Below are 17,059 nucleotides of genomic sequence, written 5' to 3'. Positions count from 1 at the left end.
ACTGTTTAATTACTACAAATGTCATCCAGGTAGCCAATTAAAATCTAAATTTCTTCTGGTAGAACCTAAACCCATTTTCCTCCTTCCTCATCATTTAAAGGACTTTTAAAAAAAAAAAAGAAGACTAATGAGAACATCCTCTTTAGTCTATTGCCTCTTTAAGAATCATCATTAAAAGATATCATTTATATTAATTTCATAATAAAGCTAACTTTTTTATTTTGAGACAAAGTTTCACTCTTGTTGCCCAGGCTGGAGTGCAATGGTGCAATCTCGACTCATTGCAACCTCTGCCTCCCAGGTTCAAGTGATTCTCCTGCCTCAGCCTCCCAAGTAGCTGGGACTACAGACGTGCACCACCACGTCCAGTTAATTTTATATTTTTAGTAGAGACCAGTTTTCACCGTGTTGGTCAGGTTGGTCTCAAACTCCTGACCTCAAGTGATCCACCTGCCTCGGCCTCCGAAAGTGCTGGGATTACAGGTGTGAGCCACCGTGCCTGGCCAATAAAGATAATTTTTAAAAAGCCATCTGGGCCGGGCGCGGTGGCTCACTATTACAAACCAAGCCCTGGTATCGAGAAGATAGTTGGTTAAAAAGCCTGCATGGATAATCCACTGTTTTTTCTAGGGCTAGTCCAGTGTTTCCCAAAATGCTTGATCTTTTGAGAGAGTCTCACTCTGTCTCCCAGGCTCAAGCGATTCTCCTGCTTCGGCCTCACAAGTGGCTGGGATTACAGATACATGCCACCACTCCAGGCTAATTTTTGTATTTTCAGTAGAGATGGGGTTTCACCATCTCTACTAGACCAGGCCAGGCCGGTCTAGAACTTCTTGACCTCAAATGATCTGCCCACCTCGGCCACCCAAAGTGCTAAGGTTACAGGTGTCAGCCACTGCGCGTGGCCCCCAAAATGCATGACCTTAAGAATCATCTTATTTGTTAAAAATACATGGTCCCATGCTTTTTTCTTACAGAGTTTTTTTTCTGTAGGTCTGTAGTAAAGCCCTAGAATATAATGTTAACAAGCACACTGAACTGATTCATATGATCCAGATGAGTTTGAATACTGCCATGATATAAACAGACCTTTAGCTTTTATTTTCCTTTTTTGAGACAGGATCATGCTCTGTTACCCAGGCTGGAGTGCAGTGGTGCAGTCATGGCTTACTGCACCCTCAACCTCCTGTGCTCAAACAATCCTCCCACCTCAGCCTGCTGAGTAACTGGGACTACAGACACATATCACCATGCCCGGCTAATTTTTTTTTTCTTTTCTTTTCTTTGTTTGTGCCCTGGCTGATCTCAAAATCCTGGGCTCAAGCAATCCTCCCACCTCAGCTTCCCAAAGTACTGGGATTACAGGCATGAGCCACCACACCTGGCCAACCTTGCACTTTCAAGCAACATTTGAGAAAGTATCCACTTACAAGCTCATGCGCAAGTATTCCAAATGGCCTTAAAATCACCCTTATTCAGCAGCCTTGGCAGTAAATTAGAAAGAACATGGAGTCTAGTCAGAAAACCTAGATTCAACTTCTTCTGCTACTTCACTATCTGTGTAACCCTTATACCAGTCACTGCATCTCCATCTGGTCTCGGTATATTACATGGAAACAACAAAACCAACCCTAACCTGCCTCACAGGGTTGTTATGGAAATAATTCAAGATACTTGAAAAGGGCTTTGTAAATTAAAATGTCACCATTACAGTAACATTTTATTAAATCAGCCTGCTCTAATTCAGAATGTGTGAATGTTGTTGTCTAGCCCAAGGTGGCTTTTTTTTTTCACATTATCTATAAGGAGATCATCGCCCTCCTTACACATGACAGGCAGTGATAGGCATTGGAACACACAGATAAGCAGTAGCTTCCTGTTCCACAGCAAAATTATAAGATTGGATGTGTAAGATCAGGGGAGCATGTCTACTGTATGAGTACTGCTTCTACAGGACTGCAGTCTCAGCTATCAGTAAAGCAAAGCTGGCAATATTCCTCCTGGAAGTTAGCTTGGTTTTGAGCAGTTAATGCCAGTCATTAGAGTAAAATCAATCTGAAGAAGTTTTCTCCAGACTAGGAATATGAAAGGATTTTTTCACACTGGTATTTAAATTTCTAAAAAATACTATACTCTTTTTTGGCCACCTTGAGGAACATATACTAAATGCAGTATTTCCTTGGCAATTAAGTATCATCAACATAATCAGTAGTCTGGGGTATAAGCACAGCTGAGACTCTGGGTAGGAGATATTGGATCAACTAACTTAGCTTGCACCACTATATACAATGAACAAGTGCCTCCCGGTCTTAACATCTATGTAGGGTGTACCAAGAGCATGGCATAATGGTGTCCTCAAGGGCTACAAAGGTACATGTCATTTCTTTAAGAATTTAGGCTCAGCCGGACGCAGTGGCTTATGCCTGTAATCCCAGCACTTTGGGAGGCCGAGGCAGGCAGATCACAAGGTCAAGAGTTCAAGAGCAGCCTGGCCAACATGGTGAAACCCCATCTCTACTAAAAATATGAAAATTAGCTGGGCATGGTGGTGCATGCCTGTAATCCCAGCTACTTGGGAGGCTAAGGCAGGAGAATTGCTTGAACCCACGAAGCGGAGGTTGCAGTGGGCCGAGACTGCGCCACTGCACTCCAGCCTGGCAAAAGAGCGAGACTCCATCACAAAAAAAATAATAATAAAATAATAATAATAAAAAAAGAGTTTAGGCTTTTGTATTGAGAGGACTGTTTCTTGCCTCATACCAGTTTCGGGAATGTGTGATGAAGTCCAGTTCTGCCAGCATCCTCATTACTACCACTAATCACCTCTGCTTTTCCTCCTCACCACTTTCCTCTAATTCAACCCAGACAAATCTCTTCCACTTTGCTGTCAGAGCCTGCTGCTCATCACTGCTATCACTGCTTTTAATCAATCTACCACAGATGCATCCACCACTTCTGCCCTTTGCCACTGAACTGTGTGGTCTGGCCGTTCTCTAACTGGATGTATAATCTTGGGCAAGTCATTACCTTTTCCAGCATGTATTTCCCTAATAATTGAAGTGAAGAGGTTGCTAACATCCCTTCCAGTTCTGCTATTCTATCATGATTCTCTTCTGCCTCCTGATTTTTTTCATTTTCTCAAGTTTTTTCACAAAATGGCTGACTAAACTTGTGCAAAAATTGTCAACCAACTGTAGTATTCATTTATTTCCATGAAGCAAATAAACTATATACTCAATGCTCTATGATTAACTTTATAGCAGTTTCTGGTTCTATACACATACTATTCAATGTATTTACTGTCAAAGAGATTTTCCAGGGAATTTGGTTCAGAGTCTTCAACAATCCAAAAAGAATGGTGGTTCCAGAAAGTGTGGACTTATTTTATCACATTTTCAAAATTAAAAACTACATTTTTGTCAACATACCCTGGAATTTAATTTTTCACAAATTAGTCTTACCAATTAGCCTTACCAATTAGCAAGGTTTTACTAAAACTCTAATTGGATAAATCTTTCTTACTAAAGGAAAATCTACTCACAACAATTTTGTAAAGATCTGGGAATGAATAATAAATATACAAACAAGTTTATATTTAATGTTTACTAAATGTGGCAGAGTGTTCAGTTCCCTGTAACTCCCTGTAATTTCCTGATACCACAGAGGAAGAAAGGTTAGCTTGTTACCAATACTATTCAAGGACATCTTTTTAGTCTCAGTGCATTATACACTTTCAAAACTAGTATGACAGCCCTGCTATCATAACTCTGTAACCAGACTTGTCTAACCAGCCTTGGTTTATTTTCAATCTAGCATTTTTAGATGTGTAACACTTGAGGTTTCAGAAGAAAGAGAAAAAATAGTTTACAAATTATTTTGCAAAGTAGAACAAAAAATAGAAACCTAAAGCAAAACACCCAACTCCCAACTGAAGTACACCAGAACCTCAAGGAAAAAAGAATTCACTCATGAAATATTATAGTGCAAATACACTTTTGAGCAAATGAAGTGATACATGCACACATATACATACACATGACTAATAAGGTAAACTGTGAAAAAGCCCACCAGAATGAATACAAGAAATACTATTAGAGTGCCAAAAGTGCACAATCACTACCATCTAGAAAGCTCTCAACACAAAAAGTCACAACTGACACTCCGGAACATGAGTAGAATTTCACAAACAGGAAGAATGTGGAATATGAGAAAGAGCACCTCAGGCAGAGTGAGGCCAACATGCAACAACCACCAAAACCTACTAAATGCCTCTGCACAAGCAAGGCCTTGGAGGCTGCAAGAAGCAGGAAAGCACAGGCACGTCTGGGACACAGGACGTCATCTAGGATGCATCCAAGGAAGGGTGCAAAGGAGATGACATCAGAAACAGACACAAAGCCAAGATCAAAAGGGCCAAGGAGCCTGATATTTGCATAGACTTTATGAAACTTCTGACATGTTTGCCTAAGGTATAAGGAAGGGGTAACTTGATTGGAGGTTTCACTGGTACATTAAACTTGCACCAGAGTGAGTGTAAGATTTGGTAGGGAGGCAATGTATTAGGAGAACATAGAGGAAAGTATGGATGCAAGAGAGACTGTAGTGGTAGATTCAGCAAGATTTGGCAATTTCCTACCTAGATGCGCCAAGGAAAGCATGATTCGAAGACTTAAAGAATCTGAGCGATGAGGGAGCAAACTGGCCACTTGATGCATCTGTCCACTGACATAATTTATTTGGTCCATAGAGTAAACCTGGGAAATTTGCATCAACTCTAAACAATTAAGAAACTTTCTATGTGAAAATCTGAGAGGACTGTGCCAGTGCTGCTCAAGGGTGCTACTAGAGACCATGCATGGTTACCTGGACAGTGTCTTGACATGCATTACACCTGGTCCACGTCACTCATTTTACTTTACCTGCCTGAGGCATCAGAATTTGCCCTCTCTGATTTGGAGCTACGTGACTAGCAAGACGATGACATAATTAGTAAAAATAAGGAAGTTCAGAACAGGCTGGAGATAGTAGAAAAGCTAAATTTTAAACATACTAAAATTGACGATTTTGATACTCATCTAGAAGGAAATATGCAGTGTCTTTAGAAATTGGAGGGAAAGTCGGGAAAAGATGCATGTGGATAAAGTCAGAATCATCCCATCAGATAATATCTGCTATCACTTCTATAGTATTTACTACTGAAATGTCAGGTAATGTTCTCAGTAGTCTAAGTATTCCACACCCATTAAATCAGTTAGCCCCATTTAATCAATATTTCCAATCTATAATTATCCCAATTTTACAGATGCGGAAACTGAGGCACACAGAGATTAAGGTGATAACACTGTAACTAGCTGAGCTGGGATTCAAAAGTCGGTAATCTAGTTCCAGAGTCTGTATTAGGAGAACTTCTTTCTGAGGTTACTCTATATTTTTAGATTAAATAATTTCATTTTTAGAGGTTGGGAAACCGCTAATATTTGTTAGATTTGTAGCTGATAAGAGAATGTAAAAACAGAAGATAATTCACAGAAATCATTATCCCTTAATCTTAAAAAGACTGGAAGCCAGACACAGCTGGGACACATGCCTATAATCCCAGCAACTCAGGAGGCTGAGGAAGGAGGATTGCTTGAGTCCAAGAGTTTGAGGCCAGCCTGGGCAATATAGCGAGACACTGTCTCAGAAAAAAAAAATAGAGAGAGAGAGAGAGAGAGAGAGAGGAATACCTTACTTAACAGATATTTTCATTAATTCAACAAACGTACATTGGCACTTACTATGTACGGACATTGTTCTAGGTGCTTGAGATTCGAAAAAGACAAAGATCCTTGCCTTCACATTGCTCACATTCTAACAGAAACATCATAAATGAGCAAAGTATACAGTAAGGGAGATGGTGACAAGCACTATGACAAAAAGGAAAATTGGGGCAGGGTAATGGATAGGAGTGGGGGTGGGGGAGAAAGGACTGTGAGTTTATAGGTAGGAGGGGTGGTCCCATTGACAAGGTGATATTTCTGCAGACTTGAAGGAGAGTAAGAAGAGTCAGTCACATGGATATCTGGGGGAAGAGCATTCCTTAAGAGGAAAAAGCAAAGGCCCCAAGGCAACAATGCCAAGGCTGCTCAAGGAACAGCAAGAGGTGTATGTGGGTGGAACGGAGTAAGAGTAGTGGAGATGAGGTCAGAGGTCAATGGAAGAAGGAAGCGGGTGGTTTAAAACCTTGTTCAGGCTGGGTGCAGTGGCTCACACCTGTAATCTCAGCACTTTGGGAGGCTGAGGCAGGTGGATCACCTGAGGTCAGGAGTTCAAAACCAGCCTAGTCAGCATGGTGAAACCCCGTCTCTAATAAAAAATACAAAAAAACTATCAGGGTGTGGTGGCACTCGCCTGTACTCCCAGCTACTTGGGGGGGCTGAGGCAGGAGAATCGCTTGAACCTGAGAGGCGGAGGCTGCAGTGAGCCGAGATAGCACCACAGCCCTCCAGCCTGGGCGACATAGCAGGACTCAGCTTCAAAAAATAAAAATAAACATAAATATAAAATAGGATAAAATAAAATAACCTTTGTTCAAAGCCACGAGACAAATAATGAGTTTTAATCTGAGTGGATGAGAAGCCACTAGAGAGATCTAGGCAGAGCATCACATAATCTGACCAAAGCTTGTCAAGGATCACTCTGGCTGCTGTGTGAGAATCAACTGCAGGAGAGCCAAGGTGGAAGCAGAGAGATAGGAAACTTGTCATTAGAGGGACAAGAGTCTGTGGTGGCTTAGAACTCACTGGATTCTGGATATTTTGAAGTTCAGAGTCAATGAGATTTCCTAAAAAGCTGTATGTGGTGAAGACTTAAAGATAACTCTAAGGTTTTTACAAGTGTAATTGAAAAGTTGTATGTAACCAAATTTTTTAAAGTCCTTCCTATGTTAGATTCACTCACTAAGGGGATCTATATGTAAAGGAACTGCTTAGTAAATCTTTTCACCAAGCAAGGAATTTTTATGCAGTAACACTAGTCATCTCCTAATTGATCTGTTCATAATTTTAGATTTTCAACTGTATGCTTGCTGAGTGAACTACAATTATTTCTTAGTTTCAACCATCCCTTTTCATCCAATAAGAGTAATCTATACAAACAAATGATGCTCTTAAATATGTTACTTAATATCCATAAAAATACAGTAAGGACTATACTAGAACCTCATTTACATCTCATTTAATTGTCATAATAATCCTGAAAAGTATCATCCCCCTAAAAAATGAAAGAAGTTATGCTCAGAGGTTAACTATTTTTGCCTAAGGTCAACCAGCTTAGTAACAGCACAGCTCACCCGCTGACTCCAAAGCCAATCTGTTTGTTAGCTATACTGTTTCCCAATGTAATACTCTTGAGAGGCACCAATTGTTCAAGTTCTTAAACTGCCTAGCCCTTCCTCTCTTCCACAATGACTAGATCATTTAAATGGAAATAACTTCACGAAATGGTGGCAAAGATAACTTTCCAGAAACTGGATAGTTTTCCTGGAATTGCCAGGTAGAGATAGGGCGAATGCATTGTTTCGCTAGACAAAAATCAACAAATAAAACAAAGCATTCTTTCTGATACAGATTTGTGGCAAGCTTCTCAACTACCACACCATGGTATTATGGAGTTACCATGACAAAGCAATAACCTAGTTTCAGGGTTTCAACAACCCCATCACTCAGTAGTCCCTGTAAGAGAAGAACTTCCCATACCACAGTGATCAGACCTTTCCCCCAGAGAGAAATGGTCTCTGAGAGACGATAACTAAGAAGTGCACAAAAGTGGCGTCCCTTACAAAAAGCATAAATTCTCATTTTATTGTATATTCACTTTTTTTTTTTTTTTTTGAGACAGAATGTTGCTCTGTTGCCCACGCTGGAGTGCAGTGGTGCAATCTCAGCTCACTGCAACCTCCACCTCCTGGATTCAAGCTATTCTGGTGCCTCAGCCTCCTGAGTAGCAGGGACTACAGGTGTACACCTCCACACTTGGCTAATTTTTGTATTTTTAGTAGAGATGTGGTTTCGCCATGTTAGCCAGGCTAGTCTGAAACTCCTGACCTCAAGTGATCCGCCCACCTCGGCCTCCCAAAGTGTTGGAATTACAGGCATGAGCCACTGCACCCAGCCAATTGACATTTTTAAAAAGACAGTTTTAACTGAGGTTATCTAAATACCTACGCTGATCTATATCTGTGTAACAATGTTTTCTCAAAGAGGGCCCACGATAACTTTAGGGAAGTCACAGAAACAAGAAATTCTGCTTACAGTTGCAAACTCAACAGTGTTACCCTTCTGCTTAAAATCACCTCAACTGCTTTCCACTGCTCCAGGATAAAGGCTGAAGGCCCTGCTCGTTGCCCTTCCTGCCTTTCCAGTTCCACGGCACTCATGTCGGACCTTTCCTGGCTCCAGTCACTCAGCCCTCGTTTCATGAGGGTCCAGCCCTTTCCTGCCCTAGGAATTTAGCAACTGCTCTTCCTTCTGCCAAGAACATTCTTCCCTCTGCCCTTCCTGTCACTCCAGTTGGCTCACTTACACTCACCCATCAGATCTCAGCTGAGGCATCGCTTCCCCAGGGCAGCTCTAGAACTTTCCCTCACAGATTCTCACAGGACCAAGTGCATCCTGTTCTCACCACTTACCGTAGCACAATTTATTCATTTGATTACTGTTTGCCATCCCATTGGACTATTATAAGGTCTATAGTTGGCACTCAACAGTATTTGTGGTGGAGAAATGGGCAAATGAATAGCGTTAGGTCATACTCTTCTCCAAGCCCAGTGAGGGCTTTGTTCACCCTGCCTCCCTAACCTTAATCTCAATCCATCCCAGATGACATGCATATGAATTTCTACATGCTGTTTTGCTAAGAGTGACAAGAAGGGAAATGAAATAAAGGATGCACTATTTTTAAAATATACATTTAACTTATCCTTATCTACAAATAGCTTTTAATGGCACTGAAACTGATCTATTCAAATCCATTTACCCATGCATTCTAAACTTATAAATTTTGTTATCTAAGTCTTCTGACAAATTTTTTTTGAAACTGAAAGATATAAATTATCCTCAATTCAACCAACCAAAACCAACAACAACAACAAAAATCCAGTTTGAAAGCTCAACACTCTCAGTTGCAAGTAGCAATGGTAATCTCAGTTATCTGACAATGTTGTCACCCAGATATCAACTCTTTCTTACTAAACCTTATCCTGGCAATTAGCTCAGGTAATCAGAGCACAATGTTACTAACACTAATAAAACTATTAATAACAAGTTATCAAGCACTTATGTACTATCTGTTTTGCAGAGAATAAGTATTCTCATTTACACTTCACAATAAGCCTATGAAATCTATAGGGAAGCTAGAATTCAAGTCCAAGTTTGGGTCTCCAAGTTCAGGTTTGACCTCTAAACAGGAAAGTTAGTGTTGCACAAACAAAAAAAACAGGGTGGAGCAATGGGGGCTGGTGGGGAGGGGAGTGAGGGAAGAAGATATTCAGGGAGTGTAGACTCAGGATCCGTAATCCCAGGAAACCTCCCTCTTTGGTTTTTCCTCCAAATCAGATAAAGGTATGCTTTTAGGTCCAATCCTTCAGTTGCATCTGTTTCCTCTTATGTAGACTCCAGCACTAGTACTTGAAAGTTGCCCTGCTAACCCTAATCTGCAGAACTGGTTCCATTTAGGCACATGTACTCCCTTTTGAAAGCCAAAGGGCAGAATGAACAAATATTCAAAAACATTTATGACTAAGTTTGTTTCTCTGCCTTCCCTCACCTTCCCTGCCTCTGTGAAAAATATAGCCCATGTAATGACTACTGCGATCAACATCCACTCGCCAGTAAGAATAGGTATCTATACCCTAGTACTAGAATGTCAACAGCAAGCATATGACCTTTACCAAGCTGGGCCTCCAGGGAGTCACTAAATCCTTTCAAGAATGCCAGAGCGATAAACGGAAAATAGCATTCGAAGTCAAATCCTGCCATTCTGATGACTGTCAAACCCTTTGCTTTGTTAAGTACCTTAGTAACTTTCCAGTATTTTCTCATACCACAACAAGATTCATGGTTGCAAATCTGAAGAAAATCCCAAGCTACTTGATCCTAAAATGTGCCAACTATTTTGCAATCCTTCCCGAAAAATCAAGAATGTGCAAATTTGAAATTGTGCCTGCTTTTTGTCTGAGATTGTTCTTAAAAATAAAACAAAAATTTAAATTTTAAAAATGGAAAGTGTGTCTTCAATCAAAAAGATTTTTTTGTTTTGTTTTGGTTTTTGGTTTTTTTGTTTATTTGTTTTTTGAGACGGAGTCTCGCTCTGTCACCCAGGCTGGAGTGCAGTGGCGCGATCTCAGCTCACTGAAAACTCCACCTCCCGGGTTCAGGCCATTCTCCTGCCTCAGCCTCCCGAGTAGCTGGGACTACAGGCGCCCGCCACCACGTCCGGCTAATTTTTTTTTTGTATTTTTAGTAGAGACGGGGTTTCACCGTGTTAGGCAGGATTGTCTCGATCTCCTGACGTCGTGATCCATCCGCCTCGGCCTCCCAAAGTGCTGGGGTTACAGGCATGAGCCACCGCGCCCGGCCAATCAAAAAGCTTTTAATAAAGTTTGTAGGTATAAAGAAATCTACTCCCGAGTATGCATCCAGTCTGTAGGCCCATCACCAACGTATGGTGTATGAATGTTGCAGAACGGATGACTTGGTTTCAAATCCTGACTCTGCAATTTAATAGCTATGAAACCATAGACAATGAAAGCAATTTACTTAACCCCCTGATTCTTCCTCTGTCCACTGGGGACAATGGAGCACAGCTCAAAGAGGTTAAAAATAATCTCAAGTTCCTGGCACATTTCAAGCACCCATTCAATAAATGATAGTTATTAATAATTCTTCTGGGTTGTCAATTTAAGTAACTAACATTTCATATATAATTCTTCAAATTATGTGATATCACAAACTCTTGTTAAAGAAAGACACCTACTATTAACAAGCTCTAGTTACACACGTATTCTTCAGTCATTTGAGGTTAACCCTGTGCAGTTAACCAATGTGAAAACAGAAATTGTGACTACACCTGTAATTTTGAGAATTCTTTGATTCTCGAGCATGGCTAAGCAAAGCATGTTTTCATGAATGGTTTTTCCAGAGGAGAAAAATGGCACCATTCCTGCCATTTTTAAGTCCTCACTATCTACTGAATTAGGAGAACTTTGGAATACTACAAAGCCAAATGAGTTCCATCAGCAACCAGAAGCTACAACATCTTAGGGATTTGCTAATGTGAATATCCAGAGGGCAAAACAAAGGGTTGAAGACTTTTTGTGAAATCTAACCTTACTCCACAAAACAGAATATTATTCAGCAATACAAACAAAATGAAGTACAGATTTCATAGATGAAACTTGAAAACATTATGCAAAAATCAAAGAAGCCACTCACCAAAAAAAAATGCCTACTGCATGATTCCATTTATATGAAATATCCAGAACAGGCAAATCTATGTAGGCAGAAAGTAGATTGGTGGTTGACTAGGGCTGGAGCGGGTGGGGGTCAGGGAGTGAGGGGTCTAATGGGTACAGCGTTTCTTTTAAGGAAGATGAAAATGTTCTGAAATTGGATTTGATGATGGTTGCACAACCCTGTGAGCATAAAAACCTTGAATTGTACACTTTAAATGGGCAAATTGTATGGTATATTAATTATATCTCACTAAAGTTGTTTTAAAAAATCTAACTCACTAACTGATTAGTGGATCCTTTACTCTTCACTGCGTGGAACAATATCCTCTTCATTAAAAACTAAAAATAAGTGCTCAGAGTGCTGTCTTATGTTTAAAGTTATAAAATATCTTGACATTGGAAGTCTACTTACCTTGCCTTTGCATCTGTCATCTCCACTTTACTTCAATAGCAATCATTTGAGATGAACTCTCCAGTAATGGAAACTACTCAAATACATGCAAAACGTATTTATGCTCAAACCACATTTTACAGATTACATTTTTTATTGCTCTATAGCAGTGACTGTTCTTTCCTTTATTTAATACAAACTGACCACCTTTGTTATCAATCTCCTTTTGATTACTTGCTACACTGACCTTCAAACAACTGAAACTCCACATTCACAGGATCTCCTTTTGTTCTCCTAAGAAATACAGGAAGTATTCAGGTAACAATGACAGAAAAAGAAGTCTTACCTACTAAATTGGCTAAACCCACCTGCTAGGGGTGTAGGGAACACAGGGGATTCACCTGAGTGGGAATGCTACTGGCGAGAACTAGGAAAAAGAGATGGCCCAGCTCTTGACCAGGAGATGGAGATAAATTAGAGTCTGGGCCAAATAATGGACAGTCTTCAAAGTCTAACAACACTAAGGAACCCGTTACCTAGAATATTTTTACTGATTGTGAAGCATGCATGTATTTCAAGTTTTTTCTAAGTTTTTGTTCTTAAGTTTAGAAGAGCCAATTTGTGAGAAAAGACAAAGTGAGAATCCACGCTTTCTGCCCCTCAGATCCTAAAATCTGAGGCAGACAGATTAAACATACTCACATGAAGATACATGAAGAGACTAAGAATAACAAGAATAAAAATATACTATCAATTCAACATATGCTAATATAAAATACTTAAAATATATAAGTGGCTATAAAGAGGAAAATATTAAATATTAGTACTAGAAAGTAGATTCAAAGGCTGCGTAAGAACAGAGACTCGAGTAATTTTGTAGGAAAAAACTTACTAGTACTATTTATATACAACAATTCTAAAATCATAACTTTGGTAGAACAATATTTTTAATCACAACTCCAATTATTCAAGTGTCATCTCTGCTAGTTTGTTTTTCAAATTATTTCAGTTCACCTCTCTAACTCATATGAAGAACCTGTTTAAGATGAGCTGCTCTTAATTTTGTTTTTGAAGAGTTTCAGAATTTGAAGATAAAGGAAGTATTTTCTTTTAAGATCACTTCTTCTGCTTAAGCACTTAAAAAAAAAAATTCCAACAACCCAGGGTAAATTGAACCTGTCAGCATTTCACTTCAATTATGATACTATGATCCTCTGCTGTTCCAGTGTTCCAGTTCAAATTTCATATCTAAATCTTATACAAATACTTCCCTTAATTTATCAATTATCCTTCCTCTGGGGCCAAATCTTTTCAACACAAATGTTACTTCTGATGCTACATCACTTGCCTTTTACTATAGACTCATATGTAGATGACTTGGACTTATTTGAATAATCAATCAATATGGTCAATTTTAAACAGAAAAAAAAAAAAAAAGTCCAGGCATGGTGGCTTACACCTATAATCCCAGCACTTTGGGAGGCTGAAGCAGGAGGATCACTTGATCTCAGGTGTTCAAGACCAGCCTCTGAAACACAGTAAGACCTTGTCTCTACTAAAAACCAAAAAAAATTAGCTCGTATGGTGATATACACCTATAGTTCCAGCTACTCAGGAGGCTGACGTGGGAGGATCACTTGAACCCAAGAGTTTGAGGCTGTAGTTGGCTATGATCACACCACCATACCACTGCCCTCCAGCCTGGGTGACAAAGCGAGACCCTGTCTCAAAAAAAAAAAAAAGAAAAAGAAAAGAAAACAACAAGTTATTAACATTAGTCTTTGCTTACCAATTACAAATTTTATCTTGACAAAATTCCCTAAGGCATAACTGTCTTGTGTAACTACAGCAAAAGTCCTCAAACAGATTTCCCAAAACGGACAATGAAGAATGTGGGCAAGTCAATTGGGAAATCATAATCTTAATTTTTAACACCAAGTTGAAAACTTCACTTTCTTTTTTTTTTGAGATGGAGCCTTGCTCTGTCTCCCAGGCTGGAATACAGTGGTGCAATCTCAGCTCGCTGCAAACTCCGCCTCCCAGGTTCAAGGGAGTCTCCTGCCTCAGCCTCCTGAGTAGCTGGGATAACAGGCACGCACCACCACGTCCGGCTAATTTTTGTGTTTTTAGCAGAGACAGGGTTTCACCGTGTTGACCAGGCTGGTCTCAAACTCCTGACCTCGTGATCCACTCGCCTCGGCCTCCCAAAATGCTGGGATTACAGGCGAGAGCCATCCCACCCAGCTGAACACTTTCTTTCTCAGAGAAACAGGTGATTGTGAAACACTATTATAATGTTGCTTCACATCGTGCAAAGATTTCACATACATATCCACTGCTAAGATGTTTTCTCTTAATGTTAACATAAGCCCCAAAGGTTAACATACGTCTTTCCTACTAAGTTGTTTAAATGTTTCTGAATAAACAAAGAACATGGAGTAACATTATTAGTGTATCTTACCTGAGCCCAGTCTGCAGGCAATGCCTAACTGCCCCAAAATTCAATAAAATGCTTAGGAAGTGCACATTCGATCATAAAACATCAAAATAAATAATCATCTCAGGGAACGACCACAAGCATACCATAAGTAATCACTTGGTTTAAAGGGAAAAAAGTCCAAAAGAGACGAAAATAAAGCAAAGAAGGAAACAAAATAGGATGAAAAAGAAAAAAAAGCGGGGGCGGGGGGCAAAAAACTTCCTTGCAGATAATTTTCCCTATTTCTTCAGTCTGACTTTCGTCATCCATTTTAAAAATCCTCCGACTACAAGTTCCAAGTATTTAGTTCACTCTTTATGGGTATACTCTTTCCCACAAACGTCCTTGTGCAAAACAAACAAACAAACAAACAAAAATCTGATTTTAACATGATGAGTTATCATTTTACAGAAGCAATAGTTCTTGCTACTCGTTAGGACTCCAGAACAGTTTAGCGAGAATTCCTTTTAATTTGGGGCTTTGTAAATTGCATGAAATAGGCCGAATCCTGATACGATTACTATCTTAATCGTAACTGGGGAGGTGCGATTCCGCCGTGCAAAAAGCCTTCTGAAATTCTGTGTCCCTACACCCCGTCTTCCGTCCTCAGCCCAAACATGTTAACAGAATGCTCTGCATCCTTAGCACAGGGCCAATATTCAAACCAAGCGAAAAACTTTATTTTAAAAACACTTACAAGGGGCGAACCAAGGAAGACAGCGTGTAACTGAGGAGGCAGCAGGGCGACTGACTGGCTCCATGAACCCGGAATGGCTTAAAGGACACAAGCCCCAGGGACTTGAGGCAGTTTTCTCCTACACCCCAAGCTGCGCTTTAGATTCCCAGGATTGAGCGAGCAGTGTATCTCGTACTTTAAAACTCTGCAAGTAGTCTAAGCAAGCAGAAGACAGCCAAGGGAGCCAGGAGGGGCCCGAGGGACGCAGAAGCCTGAGAAAGAAGAGAGCTGGGGAGGGGAAGGCCAGGAGCAGAGCCCGGAACTGGTCATCACTGGCCAGGCCTGGTCCCGGCCGCCGCAGGAGCGAAGACGCGGCGCTGCATCCGACTCACCTGCCCATTCTCCGAGCCCCGGGCCGACCCCCGCCTCATTCCCCACTCCCCAGACCCGGAGGGCCGTGAAGAGCGAGTACGAAATGCGCAGGGCTAAGTAGGCCACGGTGCCCGCGCCCACCCAGTACAGGAAACCGGCGGCTGGGAGAGCGCTCTCCATGGCTTTCCACTAGGCCTCACTACCTTCGTGAATGAAAAAAGCGAATGAATGAATCCAGGAGGGGGCGCCGGCCGTGACGGTGAGGATGACACTAATAGGCGCTGCTCCGACACTACTTTGGGCCTAAACCCCGCCCGCGGGACCATATCCGTGTCGCTATTGGTGATCTGTCTTTCCCTCTGCGCGTAGTGCGTCAGCAATTGGCTGACTCTAGTTCCACTGCCCCGCCCACACTCCCCCGTCACCACGCCCCCCAGGGTTCCGCCTGCTAGCGCCCTGTCTCACCCCACCGAGGCGCCCCGGTCTCTCATTGGCTGCAGCCATACTCGCGACTGGGGAAGAATGTTCTCGGATTGGCCAGTCAGATCAAGGCTGGTTTGAGCTCAGGTTCGAAGAGGAAATGGAATCAGGGAACCCGCTAGTGAATGGAAAGATTGTAGTAAGAAGTGGGCTTGTGGGCAGGGCGCGGTGGCTAACACCTGTAATGTCAGCACTTTGGGAGGCCGAAGCGGGCGAATCCCTTGAGCTTAGGAGTTCGAGACTAGCCTGGCCAACATCCGAACCCCGTCTCTACTAAAAATACAAAAATTAGCTGGGTGTGGTGGCGCGCGCCTGTAATCCCAGCTACTCGGGAGGCTGAGGCAGGAGAATCACTTGAACCTGGCAGGCGGAGGTTGCAGTGAGCCGAGATCGTGCCACTGCACTCCAGCCTGAGAGAAAGGGTGAGATTCCATCTCAAAACAAAAGAAGAAAAGAAAAGAAATGGCTGTGGAGTCACGGTTTTATTTTCAACTCTTTATTAAATAAATATATATTTTACATATACGATATAGTTATATAATAAATATATCATTGTTAAGCGTGCTGTCATTGTTTCCATAAACTTTTCCAGATAAAGGCTTGCAGTCTTCTGTGTCTGTGCCTTCCTCGCTGCAGGCATTAGCTCGGGTTACACTCACTCACAGAGGGCCCTCTAAATGCCAGACCTCCCTCCCAGCCGAGCAGTAAACATCACTTAGTTCCCAACAATTTGGAGTCCAAGGCAAATAACCTGATGGAGTCTAATAACTCTAATAACTGTTACACGATGGCATCAGAGCTGTACGATGAATGAAAAATATAGGAACACAGCTTGCTGAACAATTAGTTTTGGAAGGAGATTATATCTTTTAATTTGGAAGGAGGATAGAAAATTTTATTTTCTTTTTTAAATTTCCCTTTTTTGGTTGGGGGGCGGGGGAGTGGTATTTCCAAGGGGCACAGAAGTGTGAAGTCCAGATAGAGGCACGGGAACTACGTTAGCAAACTTCCAGAGGAGAAAGACCACAAGGTAAGTTTTAAAAATTGTGTAAAACAATAAAGTGCTTCACACTTACTCTCTACCTTTCTTCAAGAGGTTTTATTCCCTTCTCTGGCATGGATTTGGGCTCACACAAGTACCTAAAATTTGTTCTTAGCCAATGGGGGCTG

At 41.3% G+C, this 17,059-nt stretch overlaps 1 protein-coding gene across 2 annotated transcripts in view; it reads right to left on the bottom strand.

Moving 5' to 3' along the window:
* The window catches only part of HSD17B12 (hydroxysteroid (17-beta) dehydrogenase 12), a 169,058-nt gene extending 153,203 nt beyond the window's left edge, over positions 1-15,855 (bottom strand). For both annotated transcript variants that reach the window (XM_012001344.1, XM_012001345.1), the window contains exon 1: positions 15,430-15,855. In XM_012001344.1, the coding sequence (XP_011856734.1) occupies positions 15,430-15,589 (160 nt within the window). In that variant the 5' untranslated portion in view covers positions 15,590-15,855. The remainder of the gene's footprint in view (positions 1-15,429) is intronic.
* Positions 15,856-17,059: the final 1,204 nt, after the last annotated feature.

The sequence above is a fragment of the Mandrillus leucophaeus genome, unplaced genomic scaffold, assembly GCF_000951045.1.
Source record: "Mandrillus leucophaeus isolate KB7577 unplaced genomic scaffold, Mleu.le_1.0 Scaffold66, whole genome shotgun sequence".
Lineage (NCBI taxonomy): Eukaryota > Metazoa > Chordata > Mammalia > Primates > Cercopithecidae > Mandrillus > Mandrillus leucophaeus.
Note: the sequence above shows the minus strand (reverse complement) of the source record. Positions and strands in the feature narration are given on the sequence as shown.